The 27,898-nt window shown below is 46.2% G+C and overlaps 2 protein-coding genes across 6 annotated transcripts in view; both read right to left on the bottom strand.

Annotated features, from left to right (window-relative positions):
- The window catches only part of plekhd1 (pleckstrin homology and coiled-coil domain containing D1), a 152,961-nt gene extending 152,614 nt beyond the window's left edge, over positions 1–347 (bottom strand). For all 5 annotated transcript variants that reach the window (XM_087989494.1, XM_087989497.1, XM_087989495.1 and 2 more), the window contains exon 1: positions 185–347. In XM_087989494.1, the coding sequence (XP_087845620.1) occupies positions 185–336 (152 nt within the window). In that variant the 5' untranslated portion in view covers positions 337–347. The remainder of the gene's footprint in view (positions 1–184) is intronic.
- A 10,355-nt stretch (positions 348–10,702) lies between these two features.
- Positions 10,703–27,898, bottom strand: part of slc39a9 (solute carrier family 39 member 9) — a 45,985-nt gene continuing 28,789 nt past the window's right edge. The window contains exons 3-7 of the mRNA XM_043698406.2: positions 26,365–26,553; positions 23,563–23,631; positions 21,331–21,416; positions 19,112–19,246; positions 10,703–12,173 (exon numbers count right to left, since the gene is read on the bottom strand). Of these exons, the coding sequence (XP_043554341.1) occupies positions 11,946–12,173; positions 19,112–19,246; positions 21,331–21,416; positions 23,563–23,631; positions 26,365–26,553 (707 nt within the window). The 3' untranslated portion in view covers positions 10,703–11,945. The remainder of the gene's footprint in view (positions 12,174–19,111; positions 19,247–21,330; positions 21,417–23,562; positions 23,632–26,364; positions 26,554–27,898) is intronic.

The following is a 27,898-nucleotide window of genomic DNA, read 5'->3' as shown; positions in this document are numbered from 1 at the left end:
AGAGACACACAGACACACAGAGACATACACACAGACACATACATACATACCGACACACTCAGAGAGACACACAGACAAACACATAGATACACACAGACACATACATACATACCGACACACTCAGACAAACACACAGACACACACAGAGACATACACACAGACACATACAGAAAATGTCAGTCACCTTTTGGACCACTTGGCCGACTGTCTCCCGAAGGGTCTCTTCCACAGGACCCCGTGCAGTTGGACTTTGGTGCTAATGTCCAGCTTGTCCGCTGTCTCGGGGTACTCACTGAAATAGGACGGGAGGATGGCTGCTGACTTGGAGCTGAACATAGCCTAGCAGTGCAGAGAGAGACAGAGTGAAGGGATGGTGCGAGGAGGAGGGAACTGAACCTGGGAAGATGGGCAGAGGGAGGAAGGGAGGGAGACGCTGCTTACACAGCCAGCCCAAGCCCCTCCCTCCCCCTTGCATTCCCCCCTCCCAGTCACAGGAAGGTCAGGAGGGCCATTCACTGAGGGTTGCCTCTGAACCTCACTTCTAGCTGGCCAACTCTGTCAATATCAACGTGGATATTTCTAAAAGGAACCCCAATCACAACCCCCACCAGGTTTGGTTTTTTTTGGGGGGGGGGGGGGGTGAACCCTTTTGTATGAAGAAACGCTTCTGTAGTCCTGTTTCAGTTCCGATTCCAATGTCTTAGTCCTGATTTCCCTCAACCAATTTCTCTTTCTCGACCCTTCAGACCTTCAGTACATTATCCAGGCTGACATGACACCAATTGTTAAAGTTCACTTGAGAATGTAACTTTAAAAATGTTCTGCGGTTTAACTATGAAAGAACTGAAACCAACATGATCATTCTAAAGAGACTTAAATCCAGGTCTTTTTCAATATATAATTTCAGTTACATCACACTCTAAACTTGTGCTATAAATTCTGTGTCTGATGATCTTATACTGCACATGCACTTGATGAAGGAGCAGCGCTTCGAAAGCTAGTGCTTCCAAATAATCCTGCTGGACTATAACCTGGTGTTGTGTGATTTTTAACTTCAAACCTTGACTCATCACCACCTCAGTTGTCCAAACACGAGCAAATGCAGGCCTGGTCTGTGCAAACATTCTTTACAATATCATCCTTTCAGTTTGGGTATTAAACATTTTAGTTGGGGCACGTCATTGGCTGCATTCATGGTCCATCCCTAATTGCCCCTTGAGAAGGTGGTGAGTTGCCTTCTTGAACCATTGCAGTCCATGCCCACTGACGATGCCCTGAGGGAGGGAATTCCAGGCCTTTGGTCCAGCGACAGTGAAGGAATGGCCACAGCTGGCGAAATCTGCACGGCAGGTGGAGCGGGGTGTGTGTAGAATAGCAGCTCCTCCCGGCATTAGCGGAGGCAGTAGGGGACCCGGCTCCTGACGGTGACTGGGATGTCCTCCCGGTATTCGGGCGGCTGGTGCAGACAAAGCTCCTGCAGCGATCAGAGGCGGTGGTGGCAGTGGACTTTTTCAAGATGGCGGCACCGGCAAGATGGCATCTCGGAGGAGGGTGGCCGAAGCAGGACTCTTGGTGAGACTGCAGCGGTGGCATGGCATGGCAGCAGAAGAAAGGACTCCTGGCTACAGTCGGCCCAGAGCAAGGACCCCTGGCATTGGCGAGGTAGCGGCTCGGTACACCCAGAGCCAGAATTCACGGCATCTTCAAGATGGCAGTAGAGCTGGGGACTCCTGGTTGCCAGTGTGGGTTCTGCACAGGATGGTGTCAGCATAGATGGCATGAGGTGGGCCCAGCAGTGAAGAGATGGCATCTAAAGAGTGGCAGCAGCCAGCAAGGGAGGAGGGATGGTTTCGTCAGTGAGCTCGCTCAGGGCTCTCATTCAGTTATATCTTTCTTTTATTCTCAGACTATTCAAAATGTTGGCAGATTGAGGCAACTGTTGAATGCAAGTGACAATAAATACACAAACCGTTCATAGCACGGAGTCAGGATGGTGAGTGGCTTGGAGAGAAACTTGCAGGTGGTGGCGCCCTTCTAGATGGAAGTGGTCATGGGGTTGGAAAGTGCTTGTCCAAGGATCTTTGGTGAATTTCTACAGTGCATCTTGTAGATGGTACAGAGCATTAACGGCCGAGGGAGTGGATACTTAGGGAGATGGTGCCAATAGTAACCCCCCAGGATGTTGATAGTGGGGGGATCCAGCGATGGTAACATGGGGAGATGGTTAGATCCAATGTTACTGGAGATGGCATTTTGTGGCGTGAATGTTATTGGCCTCTTTTCAGCTCAAGCCTGGATCTAGTCCATGCAATTGAACATGGACTGTGCCAATACCTGAGGATTCGCAAATTGTGCTGAACATGCCCACGTCTGACCTTACGATGGAAGGAAAGTCATCAATGAAGCTGCTGCAGATGCTTGGGCCGAGGACATTACCCTGAGGAACTCCTGCAGCTATGCGGCTGAGATAACTGACCTCCAACAACCGCGACCATCTTCCTGTGTGCTTTCTCTCCAATTCCCATTCATTTCAGTTTCCCGAGGAATCCTTGATGCCACATTTGTTTAAACCACATTTTCTCATCAACCTGCTCAGCGATGTTGCAATTCACCTCTGGAACAGGTGGGACTTGAACCCTGACCTCCTGGTTCAGGGACACTACCACTGTGCCTTGATATCAAGGACGATTATTCTCACCTCCTGAATTCAGTTAGACCGAAAGATATAGGAACATAAATAGACCATTCAGCCCACTGGGTCTACTTGCGATCTGGCAATCTTTAACTCTACTTCCCCCTGTCTTATCTCCAAAACCCTCTATTCCCTTACTGTTTAAAATTCCGTCCATTGCAGCCGTAAATATACTGAATGACCTCCACAGCCCTCTGTGGTCAAGAATTCCACAGATTCACTCCCCTCATCTCTGCTTTAAACGAGTGACCCTTTATACTGAGATTCTCCCACAAAGGAGGAAAACAACCGCCCCACATCGACTCTGTCAAGACCCCTGAGAGTCTTGTACATTTCAACAAGACCACCTCTCATTCTTCTAAGCTCCAACGGTTATGGGCCCAATCTACTCAACCTCTCCTCCTAAGATCTCCCTACCTGACTGAGGTGTCCAAGATTATGAGGGGCCCAGACAGGGCCAGTAGGAACAAGCAGAGCTAGCAGGGGGGGGAAGTAACCAGGGGGCACATACAAGATAAGGGCCAGGAGAATTTAAGGAGAAATGTTCTTAGCCAGGGATATCTGGAATTCACTGTCTGAGGAAGTGGTAAAGGCAGGAACCTTTAAGATATTTGGGAACTTTTTGGGATGAGCTTTTGTATCACCACGACGTACAAGGCTACAGTCCAAGTGCTGGGAAACAGGATGAGACGAGAGGGGTGCTTCACGACTGGGACAGGCAGAAAGGGGCAGTTGAAAAGCACATGATTAGTAAGCTTCCCCATGGTGAGAAAGGAGCGGTCCCATTCAGAGTGAGACACAGTCTCAGTGAGTGTACGGTTCACGGAATTGGAGGCACTGTGGGAATTCACTGCGGGGTGCAGAAAGAGTTGCTTCTTGCTCGGGTTTTTCTGGCTCATAGCGTGTAAGGTGCGTACTTTTAAACAGAACAAATTGAAGCCCAGGATCAGGGCCTAGTGCAAAAGAGTGATATCACAAGTAAGCTAAGTTTGCTGATAGTTACTCTGATTGTTAAAGATTACTTTCAGATTGAATGTAAATAGGAGAAATATTTACAGGCTACAAAGTAAAAGATCAGTATGATTTTTTTTTAAAAGAAGCAAATTAAGAACTGAGTCATTAAAATGGAGATGCCAAATCAGGCAATATGTTATACCTGCATGAAGTGGGAGTTAATGGATCCCATTGTGCTTCACAGTGACCAAATCTGTAGCAAGTGTTGGTTGCTTAAGGAACTCTGCCTTAAGGTCAATGAGCTGGAGTCTGAGTTTCAAACACTGATACCTGAGGGAGGGGGAAGAGTTACCTGGACGTAGACAGTCACATCACTTAGATTAACTCTCATGAAATCAGTCAGTGACAGGAGGGTGTGACGTCAAGCGTGGAAGGTAGAGAGATCCAGGAGGTAATGTTGAAGGAGTTTCAGTCCCTGACGACAGGGAGGATGAGCAAACTGATCATAGCACCATGGTACAAGGACCCATGCAAAAGGTGGGAGAAAAGAGGGCAGCACAGTGGCTCAGTGGTTAGCACTGCTGCCTCACAGGGGGAGGGGGAGGGGGAGGGAGAAGGGGAGAGGTGGGGGGGTGGGGGCGAGGTGTTTGGGGGGGGTGGGGGTGGGGGGATGGGGAGGGGAGGGGTGTGGAGGGGGTGGGGGAGGGGGAGGGAGGTAGCTGAGAGGGCGATAGGTGGATGGAGGTGGGGGTGAAGAAGGTGATAGGTTGGAGGAGAGTGGAATGGATAGGTGGGAAGGAAGACGGACAGGTGGGACGGGTCATGAGGATGGTGCTGAGTTGGAAGGTTGGAACTGAGATAAGGTGGGGGGAGAGGAATTGAGGAAACTGGTGAAATCCACATTGATGCCCTGGGGTTGGAGGGTCCTGAGGCGGAAGATGAGGTGTTCTTCCTCCAGGCGTCCGGTGGTGAGGGAGAGGCGATGGAAGAGGCCCAGGACCTGCATGCCCTCGGCAGAGGGGGAGGGGGTAGTTGAAATGCTGGGCCACAGGGCGGTGGGGTTGGTTGGTGCAGGTGTCCCAGAGATGTCCTCTGAAGCGCTCTGCGAGTAGGCATCCTGTCTCCCCAGTGTAAAGGAGACCGAATCGGGAGCAACGGATACGGTATATGACGTGTGTGGAAGTGGAGGTGGACGCTAAATTAAATTGTTGGGAGAGTGGGTTCAGTCACATGGAAAATTATGGAAGACTTTAAAGGTAGTGGGTTAAGGGCAGGTGATTAAAGTTTCCAGAATAACTAATAGATCAGAGAGTAGCTCAGGAATCTAACTTCAGGCACAACAGATAAGGGGATGAGAAGGGGGGCAGTCAACGCAGGGCTGTGGGTGTTGTACTTAAATGAACCGAACATCCAAATCAAGGCAGAAAATGGCGGGTACGAGGTTGTGGCTACCACAGAGATGTGGCTGCAAGGGGTTCAGGACTGGGAAGTAAATACTCATGTATTGGAAGGTCAGGCAAATGAGCAGGGTGGGGTAGGGTTGCCTTATCCGTTAAAAAAAATGAAATTACATCGACAGCAATTCATACAGAATCGGAAGGCGTAGATTCCGTATGGGTGGAGCTGAGGAACTGCGAAGGGGGAAGAGAAAAAAAAAAAGCCTCCGAAGGGAGTCGTGCACACGCCTCCGAGCAGTGGTCAGGATGTGGGGAAGAAAATAAATAAGAAATACACAGTCACAATAATCATGGGGAGGGGGCTTCAATATGCAGGTGGACTGGATTGGTAGGGGACCACAAGAGAAGGAATTTGACGATCCGTAAGTCGGCTCTTTAGAGCAGCTTGTGGTAGACCCCCCCCCCCCACTAGGAAACGGGCAACTCTGGATTTGGTGATGTGTAACGAGGCAAACTTGATTAGGGAGCTTAAGGTGAAGAGGAGACAGTGACCATAATATGATAAAATTCACCCTGCAGTTCAAAGAGAGAAGCTAAGAGTCAGAGAGAAGGGGATTCCAACTGAGTAAAAGGTGAATAGAAAGACATGAGGGAGAAGCTGGTCACAGTTGACTGGAAGGGGAGACTCACAGGGAAGCCAGCAGAGTAGCAATGGCAGGAGTCTCTGAGGGTAATGGGGAGATGCAGCAGAAATTCATCCCGAGGACAAAGAAGCATCCTCCCCCTGGTATCAGGCAATCATGGCTGACAAGGGAAGGGAGGACAGGCAAAAGAAAATAAACATACAACGTGGTGAAGATTCGCGGGAAGCCTTTAAAAAACCAGCAGAGGACAATTCAAAACAAAAAGGGGGAGATGAAATATGAGAGTTAGCTACCTCGTCATATTAAAGATTGCAGGAGATTTTTTTTTTAAGAAAGATATCTGAAAGGTAGAAGAGAGAGGCAAGAGTGGACTTGGACCACTGGAAAATGAGACTGGAGCAGTACTAATGTGGGACAAAGTAGTATCAGAGGAACTGAATAGATACTGTGCATCGGTGGAAGACACAGTACTTCGAGAGTCGGGGGCAGAGTGAGTGCAGTTGCCATCACTCAGGACAAGGTGTTGGGGAAGCTGAAAGGTGGATATATCACCCAGACCAGATAGACTACACCCCAGAGTTCTGAAGGCTGAGAAGATTGTGGAGGCGTTGATGGTGATCTTTCAGGAATCACTGGAGTTAGGGAGGATCCCAGAGGACTGGAAAATGGCTAATGTAACACATTGAGGAGGAGGGAGGTAGAAGACAGGCAAGTATCACACCGGTTAACCGGACGTTGGTTGTTGGTATGATCTGAGAGTGCATTGTTCAGGATGAGATTGCGCAGTACTTGGAAGCGCCTGGTAAAATAGAGCTGAGTCAGCACAGCTTCATCAGAGGGAGGTCATGACCGGCTAGAACTCTTTGAGGTGGTAACGAGCAGGTTAGACAAAGGAGAGCCAGAGGACATGAATTATTCGGATTTGCAGAAGACCTTTAACAGGGTGCCGCACAGGAGTCTGCTACATAAAATCTCATGATGTGAGGGGCAAGGTAAAAGGGGAGGCAACCCATCATCCTGAACTCTTAATCCAGAGAGACCGTGAGGACTGCAGATGCTGGAGATCAGAGTTGAGTGCGTGCTGTTGGAAAAGCACAGCAGGTCAGGCAGCCTCCGAGGAGCAGGAAAATCAACGTTCTGGCCCGAAACATCGATTTTCCTGCTCCTTGGATGCTGCTTGACCTGCTGTGCGTTTCCAGCCACACACCCTCAACTCTCAATCCAGAGAGCCAGGTAACATTCTGGGGACTTGAGATAAATCCATCCATGGCTAATGGTGGAATTTGAATTCAATAAAACTCTGAAATTAAGAGTCCAATCACGACCATGAGTCCATTGTCGGAAAAAATTCATCTGGTTCACTAACGTCCTTTAGGGAAGGAAACCGCCATCCTTACCTGGTCTTGCCTACATGTGACTCCTGACCCACATCAATATGGTTGACTCTTAACTGTCCTCTAGGCAATTAGGGATGGACAATAAATGCTGGCCTAGCAAGCGGCGTCCACATCCCATGAAAGAATAATGGAATAAGACATTGGCATGGATAGAGGATGAGCTGACAGGCAGAAGGCACAGAGTGCAGATAAAGGGGTCTTTTTCAGGATGGCAACTGGTGACTAATGGAGTTCCACACGGATCAATATTGGGACCGCAACCATTCACATTATACGTTAACAATCTGGATAAAGAAGCAGAAGGCATTGTTGCTAAATTTGCAGATGACACAATGATAGGTGGAGAGACAGGTGATGTGGAGAAGGCGGGGAGATTGCAGAAGGAGCACGGGCAGACAGATAACAATGTGGTTAAAAATGCGTTGCTGGAAAAGCACAGCAGGTCCGGCAGCATCCAAGGAGAAGGAGAATCGACATTTCGGGCAAAGGGCTTATGCCCGAAACGTCGATTCTCCTGCTCCTTGGATGCTGCCTGACCTGCTGCGCTTTTCCAGCAACACATTTTTAAGCTCTGATCTCCAGCATCTGCAGTCCTCACTTTCTCCTAGATAACAATGTGGGACAGGATGTGCCAAAGCACACCCTTCTCTGCCGGGAATCAGTGACGGCAGTCTGCAGTGTAGATAATTCCAGTTGATATTTAAAACTGACAGAAAATAAACAGGTAAAGCTTTCAAATTTCTGACATCCTCGACGCGATCCGAGCCCAGGGGGAGCTTACATGCATTGAAGCATCGATGCAGTGAGTACCTGAAGCCTTTCTCTATCTCTCAAGTGGAAAGGTAATGCTGAACAGTAAAAGTCCCCAGTGGACCGGGACGATTTGTTAGGGGTCTGCCGACAGAGCCTTCTCTGGGCAACATGCCAGTCCCCAGTGAGGGAACGTGGCAAACTACTATACCACCTACTGGGCAAGAGCTGCAACAAAATGTAAGAACTACCAGACGCCGAGAGATTCTGCTGGGTGAATGAAAATTTTGCAGCGCTCAGCAAAGAAAACCAACCTTCGACGTTCCTGGAACTTGCTGATACGGGCACTGCTGCAGTGATTAAATGTTTAATGACAATTCCTAATTGCCCTGGAGACGCGGGTGGGCAGCTGCCTTTCTGAAACTCTGCAGGCAAAAGGGGATGGGGTGTTGAACAGGGGTCAGTGACTGTGAAACTAGAGGGGGTGGTGAATGGGATTGAGTGAGAGAGAAAGGGGAAGGGCTGTTCAATGAGTGTGAAAGGGGAGGGAGTGTTGAACAGAGATCACTAGGTGAGAATGTAGTGGGGCTGAACAGTATTCAGTGCGTATGACATTACTAGCAATTGGACGTAGATGTAAAATTATAGACATTTGATCCTCTATCAGAACAAGAGTCATCAACATGAACCTTGAAACCTATTTCCTTCATAGAATGCCACTTGCCCTACTAAGTGCTTCCACACTGTTATGTGTTTTTAACACTTAATTTGAGGTTTGGACCAAAATATGAAACATTACAGCTGGTTAAATCCGAGTATATAAATTCATGTCTTAAAAATACAAGCATTTAACAGACACGTAACCCTGACTTGCGGCTCACTCCCACATTCACACTCCTTGCATTTTAACTTCTTCTGTACATTGTGACATCGTTATATCGTGCCCTCTCCAAAACAAATTAAGGCACGCCTTGAAAAACTATCCGTTTGACTAGAATGCCTGCATAAACGCTGGTTTCTGCATTCCAGTGTTATTACAGGCTTTTTTGTTTGCTAAACCCATTTCTGGTTGGGGTGGAGGTTGGCACAATTGCAGCACGGGCGGTACAGTGGCTCAGTGGTTAGCACTACTGCCTCACAGCACCAGGGACCCAGGTTCAATTCCCGCCTTGGGCAACTGTCTGTGTGGAGTTTGCACATTCTCCCCGTATCTGTGTGGGTTTCCTCCGGGTGCTCCGGTTTCCTCCTACAGTCCAAAGATGAGCAGGTTAGGTGAATTGGCCAGGCTAAATTGCCCATTGTGTTAGGTGTAGAGGAATGGGTCTGGGTGGGTTGTTCTTCGGAGGGTAGGTGTGGACTTGTTGGGCCGAAGGGCCTGTTTCCACACTGTAGGGAATCCAATCTAATCTTAAAAGGCATCTGGATGGGTATATGAGCAGGATGGGCTTGGTGGGATATGGGCCAGATGCTGGCAGGTGGGACTAGATTGGGGTGGGATATCTGGTTGGCATGGACGGGTAGAACCAAAGGGTCTGTTTCCATGCTGTGCATCTCCAAGACTCTATGGTTGCCTTCTGGCAGGTGTATTTAGTTGACGTGCATTTGGATGAAATGCCAGGGCCACATCAAACAGAAAGCACTTGGTTACTGTTAAAGGCAGGCCTGCAAATGAAGCCAGCTTACATCGAGGGATTGAGTACAGTGGGAGCAGGGTATTTGGAGCTGGAGGACAAATACACAGGATGATCTAATGATCTACTCGTTCGACTAGGGGTGGTCCACTCTTTTCTTAAGAATAAAAAAAATCACGAGCTGAGACTGGAAGTGTGTAAATTGACAAGGTACTGTTCAACATTTGAATTGCAAAATATAATCTTAAAATGAAGAAAGCCGACCTTTACCTTTATTTCGAGGTAAAACATGACTTTTCTTTTTAAACCTCTCGTTTCCTCTGCTTTGTGTTTCCACCCTTCGATGCCTAGTCCCTTTCTCAGGGCCCTCCACTTCCTGGCTGTCGCTGAGCCCATTAGGTCTGAATTAAAAGGATCCTTGACCACTTTACCAGGCCGCCTGGACCCACCACCCCTAGCCCCTGATCCTGGTTCTTCACAGCAGCTTTCCTCCAGCTGCCAGCACTGCTTCTGCCCCTCCTGCCCAGCCCTTTGGTCCCTGATGCCCCTGGCAGCTGGAAAATGGTGGCCACCCTGTGTGGCCATGAGCTGCCAATTACTCACGACTGACCTCTGCTCTAAAGGCGGAAAAACAGGAGTCGTCCATTTGGCCCTTTGACCCTGCTCCACCATTCAATATGATAATGGCTGATCATCCAACTGAGCCCCCCCGCTCCTGCTTTGCCCCCATACCCTTTAGCTCTAAGAACCAGATCTAACTCCTTGGAAATATTCAATGTTTCAACCTCAACCCCACTTTCGGTGATTGAGGATTCTACAAGCTCAGCACACTCTGGGCGAAGATATTTCTCCCCATCTCAGTCTCAAAGGGTCTATCCCCATATCCCTAGACCGGGAGCCCCGGTTCTGAAATAAACTGAAAGCACAGACGATACCCTGTCGTTAAAATCTTGTGAAACGACATTGCTCATCGATCCAGGAAATGAGAGACAGAGACAGGCTCCTTCGGGAGAAGTACCGGGATGCATCATCCCACAACCAGAAAATGCACAATTAAAATAAAAGAGGGACGACGGAGTTAGTAAGGAAAGAAAGCCCTTTCATTGATAAAGTATGCACGTACAATGCGACCAGCATTTTGATCACCCATTTTCTCAAGAAGCTTTTGAGTTTGAAGAGAGATGTTTACGTGATATTCATGACGGAATAAAAATAAATACTGTACAAAAATAAAGGATTGGCCACTTATTAAAAATTTATTTATAGATAATTTATCTTAAAAACAAAAAAAAAAATTGCAACATCTGTTAATGTGCACAAAGAGAGTTGGAATAATAAGGCAATCATCCATGGAATGATTTCAGTTCACATAAAACAACTGAAGCAATAGAACATGGTTCAGAACAAGAAATAGTCACAACTCAGCACAGTCATACTAATTATATTTCACTCTTCCCACATTTTTAACTACCAGTGAGCTGGGCATAGACAGTTACCAAGACCACCATCTGCCACGCCAGTCCTCCCACCAACTTCTAGAGCATTCCTTGCTACCTGATCACCTCATCTTCCCCCCTGACAAGTTAAACGTCATTCTGATGAAGGGTCAAAGGTAATCCCACAATTGTACTTCCATACCTATAGACCATCCAACACCACACCCACTCTTCAAACTTTATCCCATCCAATTCCCCATCCTTAACTCAGCACAGAGTGTTACCCTTTCTTTCAACCCAATCCAATTTTACCTTTTGGGTGCTTCCACCATCATCATCCCTCCACCTGTGGTGTGATATGGTTAACCATTTAAAATCAAAATCCAGGCTATATTCTCTTTCCCCATTTACATTAAAGTACTCTTAAACAAAAACATCTCCGTGTACAGGAGCCCCTCAAACTCAGATTATCGAGCACACAAGACACTGAACTAGCAGGCGAAACGTACAGGCTACAAACTTGAAGACCGCAGCTGAATGTGAAGACTCTACACACTTATGAATAAAATTCAGTAAAAATTATATGTCACAAATCATGTACCAAACCCGGTGTTAATTCCCTTGGCTTGATTAATGCCATGGATTATCTCTAATGCACCCCAAGTTCTTCATTAATTTATTAAGTGGCTGAATTCTGTCCTTTGCACCAAGACACTATTTGGTTAAGCTTGCAACTCCCTCATTTGGCTGGGCTGGGAACTAACAGATGTTTGACTTCGTCATGGAGGCAAAGATAAAACGCAATTACCTTTTCAAAAAGACTACACGGTGGGAATTCTTCCGGACTTTCTGGTTGCAACCTAGCCAAATTTTATTACAATATACTTCATCTTTCCAATGCCATTTCATTGGGAATTCCACGCAGTTAAAGAAAAAAACAAACCGAAGGAGGGGAAATCCCAAAGCCTGCAGCAATCAGGCTCAGCCGCAATGGGATTACTGTCAGACCGTCATTATCCACGCTCCTCCTTGCTCCGATGCTGGTTAGTGCTGGTGACCCACGGAGAGGACCAATGGAATCAAGCAGCCCACGACCAGGGTGCAAACCTCGAGCCGAGTGAGTCCCTTGCCGCCGGACTCGGCCTTGTGACTGTGGCCGCTGCCTCCCACCTCTGGGAGCACGTGCACTGTGGCTACGTACAGGAAAGTCCCTGCCGAAAACAGCATGGCTATTCCGGTGGCGTTCACGTCCGAAAGTGCTTCCTTACTGCTCTGCAATCAGATAACAAGAGAAGAGAAGAGAAGAGAACACACGTTATTAATTCAGCGGACACTTATTATCCAGTGGGTGTCACTGGCTGGGCCAGCATTAAGTTTTTTTTTGCCTGACCCTAATTGCCCTCGAGGTGGTGATGGTGAGTTATTGCTTTGAATTGCTGCAGCCCACAGTATGTGTGGACACCCAAAATGCCATTGGGGAGGGAGTTCCAGGAATTTGACCCAGTGATACTGAAGGAACAATGATATATTTTCAAGTCAGGATGGTGACTGGCTTGGAGGGGAACTTGCAGGTAGTGGTGTGTATCTGCTGCCCTTATCCTTCTAGATGGAAGTGATTGTGCAGTGTAATAAATACCCTCTCGTTCTAAAAACCACAGCAAATATCCTTGGTTTTTGATTTCAAAATTGATTGGTATTAGGTAAAATTAGCAGTCACATGGAAAAGGGTGCACTTGTCAGGAAGAGACAGCATGGATTTCTAAAGGGGAAATCACGTTTAACCGACTTGAAGTTTGTTTGAAGAGGTAGTGGAAAGGGTTGGTTAAGGTAACGTGGTTTACACGGATTTCCAGAAGGCATTTGATCCAGTGCCTCACAACAGACTGGAGGGAAGCTGTGGACCATGGAATGAAAGTGACAGTGCCAGTGTGGATACAAAATTGGGCGGTGACAGAAAACAGAGGAATGGTCAGTGGATATTTGTGAAGCTGAAGGAATGTTTGCGGCCACATTCCCCAGAGGTCAACACTGGAACCGTCAATTTTCTTGATAGGTGTTAACGTTCTAAATCGTGGTGCGAAGGGAACAATTCTGAAGAACCTGTAGAGAGGAGGACAGCGTCGAGCTCCAAACGAGCACTGACAAATTGGTGGTGTGGGTGGACAAGGTGGCAGACAGGGCTCACTGCAGAGAAGTGTGACCTGGTGCACTTTGGTTTGAAGAACAACAAAAGACAACATAATGTAGGGAGTACAATTCTGAAGAAGTTGTAGAAACTGATGTGAAGGTTATTGAAGGTTATGGCAGTAAACAGAGCAGTTAATAAAGCAGACAGCATTCCTGACTTTGTTAATAGGGGCACAGAGTACAAGACACTTGTTAGAACTCAGCTGGAACACTATATACAGTTGTGGGAGCCGCATTCTAGGAAAGAGGTGAATGGATTGGATATAGTTTACAAGAATGTTTCTCATACCTGGAGTCATTAGCTGAGGGTACACTGAAGAGTCTGGGACTGATCTCCCTGGATAGGAGGCTAATAGGAGGCCTGATTTCAAAATCCTGACTGGACTGGATAGAGCAGACAGGGTGAAATTATTTACATCCTAAAAGATCAAAGAACGAGAAGACGTAGAAGGCAAAGTGATGTGCAAATGAAGCAAGGTTGATGTGAGAAAATACTTTTCCACATGGAGTTTGGAATGCACTGCCTGAGAATGTGGCAGAGGCTGGTTCATTTGAGGCATTCAAGAGGGTACTGGGTGGTTATATGGATGGAAATAAGGCACAAGGATTGGGATAAGCCAATAGAACAGACGCAGGTGCCATGGGCTGAATAGCCTCCTTCTGCACTGTAATAATTCTGAGAGGGGGTGATCAAATGCAGTTGGACAGTTTCAAACCAGATTCTAAGCACACAGCTACCTCTTAATAGCATCATTAAATTAGCAGCATTGGTCAGCAATTCGCACTTGCCACACAACCAAACCCTAACAGTTATTTTCCACTTGCAGCCTGTGAAATGGCTGGTGATCAGTTTGTTGGTGCTGCTAACCGATAGAGGGAACTGGGCCAGAATGCCAGGAGAATGGCCCTCATCTGCGAATTGTGCCATTGAGTCTTTAATGCCCACTTTGGTGTGAATGGGTCTGTGGTTAAAAGTCCTATCTGAACATGCCCTCTCACCACAGCGGACCCTTGCAACTTCACTGGAGTGCCAAGTCCATTAGTGAACTCGGGTGAAAATGTGAGCACTGGGGGTCAGGCTGACCTTGTCCTGGATAGAAATCTTTAGATGGCAATCAGGGGAGGAAAATTGCACTTTTTCTCTATTCTGTCATGGGACCAAAAGGTGGCCATTCAGCACTTCAACCCTGTTCTGCTATTCTTTTCGATTTATAGCTGACCAAAACCTCACTCTGCTTACCTGCTTTGATTCAAAACTTTTCATATTCTCATCTAATAATCTCATGTTTGAAATTTCAATTGACTGTGGAAGGAAATTTGATTAGATTCCCTACGATGTGGAAACAGTCCCTTCAGCCCAATAAGTCCACGCTGACCTTCTGAAGAGTAACCCACCAAGACCCATTTCCTTCTGACTAACGCACCTAACACTATGGGCAGTTTAGCATGGCCAATTCACCTAACCTGCATTTCAGAAGGTAATCTGTTGGGTGGAAACTTCCTGAGCTTGTTCTGATATCCCTGCTGGAAGGTATACACGCAGTCGTTAGGATAGAACAGATTGGAGTTTGGTTGCTTATCACACAGGAAGAACTAGCAAGAGGATAAGGTAACCGAGATCTCCCAGTCTATACTGCTCTAAAAATACATTTCAGCAAGTGTTGTGAATGGGTCCTTTAGACAATAGATGGTAGGAGAATGACTTTGAGACCACCATTGCCACAGAGGGACTAAGATAACACACACAGCTAAAGCTCTCAGCATTCCCAAACAATCTTACGATAGGAATTCAGCTTCTCTGCAGAGTCAGGTCAATAATCCCTGAAGATCAGTGTTACTTAGTTAGACCAGGCAAGTTTAACATTCCAGAACCAGAAGAGACTGACAGCCTCATTATCAGTTTTGCCCACATTCAACTTGTACAATCCAGTTTATGACTCAGGTGCATAGTTCATTCAAGATGGCAGGACACCTTGAGAGAGTGATTCGCAAAGTAAAAGGGATCTTGGACTTTACAAGTAATAGGCATGTACTACAAAATCAGAGAGGCAATACTGCACATGTTCAGCTCTGGTGAGGATACAAGAAGATTATTACATCCAGTTTTGGTCACCTCAGGAGGAAAATGAATGTCCAGAGTGTGCCAAAACAATTGACCCGAACAGCTCACACGATAAGGGACTGCAGATGCTAGGTTAGGCTCAAGTAGTTCAGGGCTGTTGGTCTTAGCGTAAAAACGACTGAGCAGAAATTTGATCGAGGTGCACAAAGTTATAACAGGGTTAGATAAGGTAGTCAACGAAACACATTCCCATGAACTGTTGGCAAAGGACAAGGGGAACATAAGCTTGGGGTTCTCAGCAAGAGCTGCAGGGAGATGTGAGGAAAAAACATGTTTTCTGTGCAGCGAGCAGTAATTACTTACGGTGGTGGAAGGGGCGAGCACGGGACAGCACGCAACCAAACGATGCCAAAAGAAAACTGGAGACACACTTGAGGGGAATATATTTGCACGGCTACAGGGAATGGGACTGACAAGATTACGAGGTAGGATGGACATGACGGCCCAAATGGCCTTTTTCCATGCCATAATGCCTGCGAGCAGAAACGCTCTCTGCCCTTCCAACAAGAGCCTTTTTCGGTCCAACAATAATCAACCACATAGCCCAAAAAGATGAAGTTGAATGTATTTGTACTCTTCTACCTTATAGGTAGCATGTGCATTTGAAAACTCCCAGTTAATCAGCATCCTTCCTCCGTGTTAGAGTACACTGCACATCATGCTGGGTGGTGGAGATGCTAAACTTCTGTGTTTTTACCATAGAGTCATAGAGATGTACAGCACGGAAACAGACCCTTCAGTCCAACCCGTCCATGCCGACCAGATATCCCAACCCAATCTAGTCCCACCTGCCAGCACCCAGCCCATATCCCTCCAAACCCTTCCTATTCATATACCCATCCAAATGCCTTTTAAATGTTGCAATTGTACCAGCCTCCACCACTTCCTCTGGCAGCTCGTTCCATATATGTACCACCCTCTATGTGAAAAAGTTGCCCCTTAGGTCTCTTTTATACCTTTCCCCTTTCACCGTAAACCTATGCCCCTCTAGTTCTGGACTCCCCAACCCCAGGGAAAAGACCTTGCCTATTTATCCTATCCATGCACCCTCATGATTTTGTAAACCTCTATAAGGTCACCCCTCAGCCTCTGACACTCCAGGGAAAACAGCCTCAGCCTGTTCAGCCTCTCCCTGTAGCTCAGATCCTCCAACCCTAGCAACATCCTTGTAAATCTTTTCTGAACCCTTTCAAGTTTCACAACATCTTTCTGATAGGAAGGAGACCAGAATTGCACGCAGCATTCCAACAGTGGCCGAACCAATGTCCTGTACAGCTGCAACGTGACCTCCCAACTCCTGTACTCAATACTCTGACCAATAAAGGAAAGCATACCAAACGCCGCCTTCACTATCCTATCTACCTGCGACTCCACTTTCAAGGAGCTATGAACCTGCCCTCCAAGGTCTCTATGATCAGCAACACTCCCTAGGAGCTTACCATTAAGTGTATAAGTCCTGCTAAGATTTGCTTTCCCAAAATGCTGCACCTCGCATTTATCTGAATTAAACTCCATCTGCCACTTCTCAGCCCATTGGCCCATCTGGTCCAGATCCTGTTGTAATCTGAGGTAATCCTCTTCGCTGTCCACTATACCTCCAATTTTGGTGTCATCTGCAAACTTACTAACTGTACCTCTTATGCTCGCATCCAAATCATTTATGTAAATGACAAAAAGTAGAGGACCCAGCACCAATCCTTGTGGCATTCCACTGGCCACAGGCCGCCAGTCTGAAAAACAACCCTCCACCACCATCCTCTGTCTTCTACCTTTGAGCAAGTTCTGTGTCCAAATGGCTAGTTCTCCCTGTATTCCATGTGATCTAACCTTGTTAATCAGTCTCCCATGGGGAACCTTGTCGAACGCCTTACTGAAGTCCATATGGATCACATCTACTACTCTGCCCTCATCAAGCTTCTTTGTTACTTCTTCCAAAAAACTCAATCCAGTTTGTGAGACATGAGTTCCCATGCACAAAGCCATGTTGACTATCCCTAATCAGTCCTTGCCTTTCCAAATACATGTACATCCTGTCCCTCAGGATTCCCTCCAACAACTTGCCCACCACAGAGGTCAGGTTCACCGGTTTATAGTTCCCTGGCTTGTCTTTACCGCCCTTCTTAAACAGTGGCACCACGTTTGCCAACCTCCAGTCTTCCGGCACTTCACCTGTGACTATCGATGATACAAATATCTCAGCAAGAGGCCCAGCAATCACTTCTCTAGCTTCCCACAGAGTTCTCGGGTACACCTGATCAGGTCTTGGGAATTTATCCACCTTTAACCACTTCAAGACATCCAGCACATCCTCCTCTGTAATCTGGACATTTTGCAAGATGTCACCATCCATTTCCCTACAGTCTATATCTTCCATATCCTTTTTCATAGTAAATACTGATGCAAAATATTCATGTAGTATCTCCCCCATTTTCTGTGGTTCCACACAAAGGCCGCCTTGCTGATCTTTGAGGGGCCCTATTCTCTCCCTAGTTACCCTTTTGTCCTTAATATATTTGTAAAAACCCTTTGGATTCTCCTTAATTCTATTTGCCAAAGCTATCTCATGTCCCCTTTTTGCCCTCCTGATTTCCCTCTCAAGTATACTCCTACTTCCTTTACACTCTTCTAAGAATTCACTCGATCTATCCTGTCTATACCTGACATATGCTTCCTTCTTTTTCTAAACCAGACAGGAATATACTTTCTCTGGATTCTTGTTATCCCATATCTGAAGGCTTCCCATTTTCCAGCCGTCCCTTTACTTACAAACATCTGCCTCCAATCAGCTTTCGAAAGTTCTTGCCTAATACCGTCAAAATTGGCCTTCCTCCAATTTAGAACTTCAATTTTTAGATCTGGTCTATCCTTTTCTATCACGATTTTAAAACGAATAGAATTATGGTCACTAGCCCCAAAGCGCTCCCCCACTGACACCTCAGTCACCTGCCCTGCCTTATTTCCCAAGAGTAGGTCAGGTTTTGCACCTTCTCTAGTAGGTACATCCACATACTGAATCAGAAATTTTTCTTGTACACACTTAAATTCCTCTCCATCTAAACCTTTAACACTATGGCAGTCCCAGTCTATGTTTGGAAAGTTAAAATCCCCTACCATAACCATCCTATTATTCTTACAGATAGCGGAGATCTCCTTACAAGTTTGTTTCTCAATTTCCCTCTGACTATTAGAGAGTCTATAATACAATCCGAATAAGGTGATCATCCCTTTCTTATTTCTCAGTTCCACCCAAATTACTTCCCTGGATGTATTTCCTCAAGGTGAGGGTGATAGGCCGGAGTGGGGTGGGGGCGGAGAGGTCAGGAAGAAGTTAGCAGGTTAGGAAGGCGGTGCTGAGTTCGAGGGATTTGACTGAGACAAGGTGGGGGGAGGGGAAATGAGGAAACTGGAGGTGTGGACTAGTTGGACCAAAGAGTCTGTTTCCATGCTGCGTGACTATGACTCTATTACTTGGACTGAAAATCAGCTAGTACCTGAAAGGCTCCCAGAAGTCACACAGCTCTCTTAACTGACTTGGCAATATTCCTACATCTGCATCAGAGTCACGGGTTGAAATATTCAAGCATCAGGCTAAAACCTGGCTAACATCTTCAAGAGCAGTTTCGGGAGGGTCGAGGAGACTCTATCCTATGGGAGGAGATGTTAAAACACAGACCCCGACTGCCCATTCAGGTTGGTTATTAAAGACAACAGCAAGGAGTTCTCCAGGGATCCTGGCCAATCCCTTATCAAGTGATGCAGAAAAGCAGATCGATTGACTCGGAACCTCAGTGGCTGCAGCACACGGCTGACAGGGTAGTCATCATATTGTAGTATTTTGACATCCAAGCCGCAATACACTTTCACCCGGCAAATGAACATGTCACGACCTCAGCATACATACCTTACTCAGGCCCAGGTAAGTGACCATGGAGAGCAGAGGCGCTGCCAAAGCAAACACCAGAAGGTGTTTCCTGATTCGGTTCCTTTCGAGACCTGCATGCATAAGGAACGAAACCAGACCAAAAGCAGCAGGAGCCTAAAAACAAGAGGAGAGGAGAGGAATACTGGGATGGATTAAGTATGCTTTCCTACAATTCCATCATTTTACGCCTCATCCAAAATGCCGACCCAGGTTCCCATGCTTGATTATTAACCAATGACGTCTGGCAGCAACTGCACGTGACCGTGCAAACTTTGCCTGCGGGTGTAGTACGGTGTCAGCTGTGACTCAATTGCTAACACTCAAGTGCTACAGGCTCGAGACCAATCCTAGAAACACCAGCACAAAACCTAGAGGGAACCTCCTATGCAATACTGTGCGAATGTCGCTCTACTGAAGCAGCTGTTTTGATGGATGAGGAAGTAGAGATCCTAAACACGGTTTAGCATGAATATAACATATTTCACAATGCTTTATTGAACTAGTTACCCGTTGTTAGTGTCTGTGGCCTCTGTACAAATAGGATTATTCTTCATTAGTTGAGAAGTGTTTCTGCATGGGGTCTGAAACAGTGGATGGTTTATATAAATTCACAGTCAACACCTCCCAACATGTATATTACAAAAGGGTTGCTGGATGAAGATGACAGAGGATTGCAGTCATACAGGAGTTCTACCTCATTCCACGAGAAAAATATTGACAGTTGGCAGGAGGCCTTCATGTCATTTTTGAAGAATTTTGGACTGTGTCAAAAACGAGAATTCTGAGGAACATACTGTTTGTACGTACTGCACACAGTGACTTTGTATAATATCAATTATCTATAGCGGAAAATCCATTAAAGTTTGCACATCACTTTTAAATGAGAAATGGGAATGAACAGGTTAGTGATAAAGTAATTAGTAAGAAAACCTTGGATTTATGTTGTGCTTTTCACTACCTTACAACATTCAAAAACATTTCACAACCAATAAAGTCAGTTTTGAAATTTCAGCTGAATTGCACAGCCCCAAAGGGTAGAGGTGAGCTGGGGTTGCCAGATAATTGATGCTTTCATTGATTTACAGAAATGCACTTCTGCAGCAAACATTACGTTCGCAGGAGGAGCCCCAAATAAAATGAGCTGAAACAACTGGTTGAGGATGCTGCAAACAGGCCAAGTCAGGTGCTGACAGGTCATGGGTGGCACTATCAGTGTGCGCTCCCACAGGGCCATTCTGTTCAACCACAAGTTCTGGGTTCCTGCACCAGTCAGCTCCCTGGAGCTTGGCGTTCCACAACAACTGTAACAAACCACTCAATAGTTGTTGTTATTGGGGCCGGAAGATCTGAATGACTAATGATGGAGGAGGCTGGGATACTGCTACACTCTCAGAGTACGTATGTATAGCAGACTCTTTGCTATTCTTGATTAGAATCTCTATAGATTGAAAACAGGCCCTTCGGCCCAACAAGTCCACACTGACTATCCAAAGAATAACCCACCCAGACTCACTTCCCCACATTTTACCCCTGACTAATACATCTAACATTGTGGGCAATTTAACACGGCCAATTCACCTAACCTGCACGTCTTTGGATTGTGGGAGGACACCAAAGCACCCAGAGAAAACCCACGCAGACACAGGGAGAATGTGCAAACTCCACACAGACAGTGGCCCGAGGCTGGAATCGAACCAGGGACCCTGGCGCTGTGAGGCAGCAGTACTAACCACTGAGCCACCGTGTCGCCCCTCTAATAGTTTATGGAATGGCTCTCCTAATTGTTGCAATCTTTCAGGCTAACCAAGCTTGGCGTGCTCTTGTTAAGTCTGGTGGCTAGATCAATGTGCATTTATATTCTTACTGGACGTTTCTTTTTGCAATGCTGGCTACAAATGAGTGGCTTGCTCAGAGGACACTGGGTGGGGAGCCACTTGTAAGCCAAGCCAGGGATGAACGGCAGGTTTCCTTCCTAAAAAAGGGCAGTTGCTGGGTTATCTCAAACCGTTTTTAAAAATACAGCAGAGTTTAATTGCATAACCTTCCTCGATAGGATTGAAACATCTCAGCCACAGGCAATTCCAGAACGGTAGCCACTACAGTGCAAGACAGGGCTCAAATGATCAGTCAATGAGAGAGAAAGAGAAATATGGTACACCTTAAACAAAAACTAGGAAATTCAAGCTGTGGAGACTTACTTTGTGCAACATAATAGCTACAAATACAATCAGCTGTACACTCGTCTGAGAGGTGGAAGCTGCTGCACCCAATGCAATGCCATCCGCTATAAAGGGAAAGGAAGAGGTAAGACTGGGTACTGCAGGGGAACACAGAAATCAAATCACTGCTTCAAACCCAATAACTGTTTGCAGCAGGCAAGCCTGCAATGGAAATGGCTCATTTTACTTCCAGTTACTCAATTTTTTTAAAAAAACAACTGGATGATTAGAAAGCTAAACTGTTTTTGAAATCGCATGTTCAATTAAGAGGCTGTACTGTGCGGTCAACTACACAGGACAATGTACAAATAGTACAAAACTGCAAAAATTAGATTGAAAGGTCTTTTCCCTGGGGAGAAAAGGGGGGGGGGGGAGGAGCGGAGGAGGAGGAGGAGTCCAGAACTAGAGGGCATAGGTTTAGGGTGAGAGGGGAAAGATATAAAAGAGACCTAAGGGGCAACGTTTTCACACAGAGAGTGGTACGTGTATGGAATGAGCTGCCAGAGGAAGTGGAGGAGGCTGGTACAATTGCAACATTTAAAAGATATCTGGATAGGTATATGAATAGGAAGGGTTTGGAGGGGTATGTCCGGGTGCTGGCAGGTGGGAATAGATTGGGTTGGGATATCTGGTCAGCATAGACGAGTTGGACCGAAGGGTCTGTTTCCATGCTGTACATCTCTATGACTCTAATGGCTTAGAATACCCCAATAGGCACAATTTGTAGTGGATATCCTGGGCTGTCTTTTCCACAAGCCTTGTCCACAGCGAAAGGTAAACAGAGCCTGTGGTAAAATAGCACGTTTTTGGACTTAAAACCGTGCACTACCTGCACCACTACATCAAGCAGGAGTGACAAACAGTCAAGTTGATACGAATTGTCTGCAACAAGACAAGGTTAGCAGAACGGGTGGACAAGTGACAGATGGAACCTGATGCAGTACAGAGATGCTCAGGGTCAGGTATGTTGGCAGAAGGAATTGGGAGAGGCATACTGACTTATCGGCACAAGCTCAAAGTATGAGCAGGAACAGAGGGACTTGTGGTGCATGATCACTGATTTTTTTTTTAAGGTGACAAGGCACACTGTGAGAGCAGCTAGTGAAGCATATGGGGTCTTGGTCTTCATAAATAAAGGCACCAAGTACAAAAACCAGAGAAGGCACGCTGAACTATTACTAAGCTCTGATTAAGCTGCAACTGGAGTATTGCATACCGCTCTAATCACAACACTGTGAGAGGGATGCAAAGGTCTTTGAGGGGTTGACTTGGATGAGAATGTTTGTCACAAGGTTAGACTGGTGAAGGTGGGTTTGTTTTCCCTGCAGCAAAGGAAATTGAAGGGAGATTGGACAAGGTTATGACACGTTTGAATAAGGTTTGCGAGGAATCCAGGTTTCCATTAGTTCACAGCAAAAGTATTCAAGGACACAGAATTAGGTTTGGGAAAGAGTTGAAGGTGAGGAAGAGCTATTTCACACGAGGTAATAACCTAGAACTTGCTGCTCACAACAGTGGAACTGACTGGATTGCTTCTCAGAGAACCAGTATACCCGATGGACCAAATACTGTCCTTCTGTTCCAAAAATAAATGACGAGTAAGGTTGTGGATTTGATCCAGTCAGCAAGGTCTAATTTAGTTACATCAATTTGAGATTGCTTAGTCCAATGCAACCCGAAAAAGAACCTGTTCAAAATTGCTTTGTGGACTCAAACTGTATCTAAGCTGCGAGCAGAAAACTCTTCCATTAGTTGTGAGACGAAGAAATCGAAGGGAAATTAGGTTCCATAAGGAATAATAGCAGGCCCAGTGCAGGTTAAAATAAATTTAAAATGCTCAGTATCGACATTTCAGCAGCATCAAACAATAAGGACAAAATGGGGTGGAAAAGGGCTATCACAAAAGGCTGTATAATAACAGCCACTTTAAAAACCAGTTTGTACTGTCGGACAACATTTTGATCAGGTAGCTGATACAAGGGGCAGTGGACTGGAAATATTTTGGCATGTTCCAAGCTTAGATTCAGTTCATGATTTGTTTGAATAGATGACATGTCAGTAGTCGGCACAATGAGAGCTACGAGAGTGCCCTCTCAGCTCTGGAGATTGCACCACCAGCTGCTTTGATTCGAAACGTTTCAGACGTAACATGGGCAATGCTGACGTGGTGCTGATAAACGTCATCGCACAACATGAGAAATTTAGTGTTACCTGCTGCATGGACCACCAGTCCGAGTGTGGTGGTGATCTTGGTGTTGGCAGTTCTTGCAGCTTCTGGATCTGAAAGACAGATCAGAAACAAAATAAATTGTGCAGAGAGCTCCTCAAAATCTAACTGCAGTCTCTATTATTTCAGTTGAATACCTTCATTTTCATAAAGGAACCATTGCATTGATCTATCTGCCCTTCTGCCTATTTAGATGCCACTGGTGTCTATGAACTGTTCTGGTTTCTCCAAACTGGATTCCATGCTATGTTTCGGTCCTGTTATACCACTGGTGTCTAACCTCTTAGATAAGACATTTACTTAAATTCCAAAGTGCAGGAGGAGGTGTGAATGGTGCATAAACACCAGTATGGACTAGCTGGGAGGAATGGTCTGTTTCTATGTAAGATACACTCTGTAAACCATTCAAGAGTTTGCAACCGCAGAGTCAGAAATGTTGCTATTCCAGAGACTACTGCATACATATTGTCTGTCTTACAACTGCTATTACAAATTATTTTTCCCAACGCAGCACCAGTTGTAATTAGGTTTTTCTCTGTGTAATGGAGCTAACATTAATTTTCGGAATTTAGAGAAAAATTTAGGGGCGGCACTGCTGCCTCACAGCACCAGGGTCCCAGGTTCGATTCCAGCCTCGGGCAACTGTCTGTGTGGAGTTTGCACATTCGCCCCATGTCTGCATGGGTTTCCTCCCACAGTCCAAAGATGTGCAGGTCAGGGTGAACTGGCCATGCTAAATTGCCCATAGTGTCTGGTAGTCAGGGTCTGGGTAGGTTACTCTTCGGAGGATCGGTGTGGACTTGATGGGCTGAAGGGGCTGTTTCCACACGGTAGGGAATCTAACCTAATCAAAAATCAGTTGTGCCTGTCCTGAAGACCAGAAATTAGAAACGTCCTGAAATAATCTCAGGTCTACTTGCCCAGTGCAGCCTGCAGCTGGGTGGACTACTGGTTCACCTCTCCTAGCTCAATATGACAGAGTAGGCCGCTTCACAAATCCACAAATAAGGCTAACAGCCACACAGGCGCTAGTATTTTGCAGGAGTTTTGATGTGTGGAAGGGGAGAAGTGTTACCCAGATCTTGGTTAGAAGGCACCTAATGAACTGTGTTCAGTTCTTGAGACTGCACTTAGAACATAGAGACCTTGGAGGGCATGTAGTGAAGATTCATTAGAACGATACCAGAGATTTAAACTATTAAGCAATGCGAATGGTTCGTGTGAATGTTTTATCCCCTTGAGTTTGGGCGACTATAGAATGACCTAAGTCAGCTGTTTGAATCAATATCGTATTTATAAGGTAAATGCAGAAAAACTATTTCCTCGTGTGGGTGAATACAAAGTCAGTACAAGTAATTTGAAAATTAGAGTAGGCTACTTAAGAGCAAAATCAAATATTTTCATACGAGGAAGGCAGGTTAAAAAAAAAGTCTTCAAATGCAATACACAGGGAGAAAGTGAAGACTGCAGATGCTGGGGATCAGAGGTGGGAGTGTGCTGTCGGAAAAGCAGAGCAGGTCACGCAGCATCTGAGGAGCAGCAGAATCAACATTTCGGGCACAAGCCCTTCATCAGGAATGCAATACAGAGTCTTCCGAATGTTCAAACCCTTTCCATTGTAGAAGAAACAACTTCCTGGAGTCAGGTGGAAGGACATTTCTTGTTGGTATACGTCAATAAGTTCAAAGGTTGCACATGAAACTCAAATACAGTTAGATGAGAGAAGCATCATGTGAGACATCGAGAGAGCAGAGATAGACTGGTGAAGTGGATAGAAACACCAGATAAAATATAACACACACCGAAGGGCGAAGTGATTCACATTGGTAGGAATACTGAGGACTTCTAGCCAGAAGTCACAAATTTAAAGTAATTGGTAAAAGCAGGAGTGAATTGAGGAGACATTTTACTGTACAGGAGTTGTCATAATCTGGAATGCTGGATCAATGGTGCTGGAAGAGCACAGCAGTTCAGGCAGCATCCGAGCAGCTTCAGCAAAATCTGGAATGCACTGATTTAAAGGATGATGCCAACAGATTCAAATAACTCACATGGTTTTGGGGAACAGACAGGGGAAGGGAACCAGATGCTCTGAATCAGTGTTTGTAATGTTATTTGGTTCGGTTACATCCATACCTTCACATCAGAATCAAACCACAATGCAAGAAATCTGATTCACTCAAGGTGATTTTTGGGAACACGGGTAACATTTGGGAAAAACACTGTTGCTGTAACTTTAAAACACGACTTTACAAAGCTGTGGTAAAGGTGGCAGCAAGACTGCATTAAATATACGCTGACCTGGGCACAGTTAGTTGACAAAAGTCAGAGGGGTTGAAATGTGCTCCTACTGACGGCTAACTATAAAACTGGCCACTTCACTAGCCTCCTGGTCAGATCATCCTCTAGTCTAACCAGATCCAATTCCTCCACCTTCCTTCTGGTAGGATCCCCACCAATTCTGATTCGACACTCCTCTGCCCCAATCTCACCCACCTCCTCACTCCGACACAAACCCCCTCCCTCCCCACAAGGCTCCCCTTCAGAATCCCCCCCAATGCTCCTCTATCCTCCACTCCTGGCCAAAGTGCCTCCCCTCCCCCTCCTTTCACCCCAGCGGCCCAGCAATACTCCTCTTCCCCCGCCCACCGAGGCGAGCGGCCAGCGTTCTGTCACAAGTAGGGATGCCAACCAAGATCAAAAGAGTCAAGCCTTAGGTGGTAGCTCACTGGGTCTCTTGCATTTTGTGGAAAAAATGAGCGAGTGAGATTTGAAGTGTCTCTTACCCTCACTGGAGTGCATGTGAGAACTGCCTATTTGGTCAACCAGCAGCATAAAAACAAAGCCCAGGACCAGCGAAACCCCAATGCAGGCGTGCAAAGCAATATGCTCGTGATCATGCTCAGTCTCTGCTGACTGTCCTGTCTTTAACGAATCCTCCACCTTCTCTGCTTCACCTCCATGGGTGTGTTTATCTGAGGGAGTAGAAAGAAAATAGATTAAACGAGAGTGGGAACCTTCCTGCAGCCCGTATGCTGCAATGTTCAAAGCCTACACGGCCTCACGAACCACAGGTCACTGCTGAGTCACGCTGATTTGGCACATCTTCAATCACACCCGATGACCAGAGATGTAGTCGTTGCGAATCTCAGCAAACTTGCCCTGCTACCTTTCTGTCGTGAACACTGCTGTCTGTAGCAGGGCTTTGAGTCTCATCATTTGACTTGGCACCAGGCAATTCACTGAGGGGACATGGGCAACTCCAAATACCTGCCAGCGCACAAAACATTCCTACAATTCGCACCATCCTCATTATGATTAGCCTCCATCATCATATCCATTTTATAATGTCAAGAATAACATTCAAATTAAAAGAGAAACATTTGCATCGCTGTGGAGGAAAAAAAAGTTAGAGTTTGACCTGTTGAATAGCTGTTTCAAAAGAGACATCTTAGACAAAGGGGGTGTTGCTGGAAAAGCACAGCAGGTCAGACAGCATGCGAGGAAGCCGGTCCTGATGAAGGGCTCTTGCCCGAAACATCAATTCTCCTGCTCCTCGGATGCTGCCTGACCGGCTGTGCTTTTCCAGCACCACACTGTCAACCCTGGTCTCCAGCACCTGCAGTCCTCACTTTCTCCCAGATTAGACTAAGGGTTGAGTGGCCTCTTTTTGTGATTCTGCAAGTGCTGTTAGACGTTTTAAATAATTAAAACAAAAGGCCCCACTTTCAGAAACTACAGAACCAGTTTAGTCCACTGCAGTGCTATTAGCCATGCTCTCCTTCCCCTGAAGCATTGCATATGTACCCAGAATCATAGAATCCCTACGGTGTGGAAGCAGGCCATTTGGCCTATCGAGTCCACACCAACCCTCCGAAGAGCGACCTATCCTATCGCTGTAACCCTGCACTGACCATGGCTAATGCATTAGCTTGTACACCTCTGGACACTGAGCAATTTAGCATGGCCAATCCACCTAACTTGCACATCTTTAAACTACAAGGGGAAACCTATGCAGACACAGGGAGAAGGTGCAAACTCCACACAGACAGCCACCAGGTGGTGAAAGCAAACTCAACTCCCTGGCAGCTGTGAGGCAATGATAACCAACTGTGCCATCGCGTCATCCATATCGATACGAGATTGTTCTTTTTCCAATTCTTGTTCTTCTCTTACTGAGTGTGAACTGATGGTTTCTCAGGCCATTTCAGAGGGCTATTAAGAGTTAACCACAGTATAATAGATCTGAAGTCATGCTTGGATCAGACCGGGAAAGGATGGCAGATTTCTTCTTCCCTAAGATTTCTTCTTGCCTTTATG

Source organism: Chiloscyllium plagiosum, unplaced genomic scaffold, assembly GCF_037043375.1.
Source record: "Chiloscyllium plagiosum isolate Xiang-an unplaced genomic scaffold, Cpla_swu_hap1 HiC_scaffold_8, whole genome shotgun sequence".
Classification (NCBI taxonomy): Eukaryota; Metazoa; Chordata; class Chondrichthyes; order Orectolobiformes; family Hemiscylliidae; genus Chiloscyllium; species Chiloscyllium plagiosum.
The sequence above is the reverse complement of the archived record's forward strand: the minus strand, read 5'-3'. Positions and strand labels throughout refer to the sequence as shown.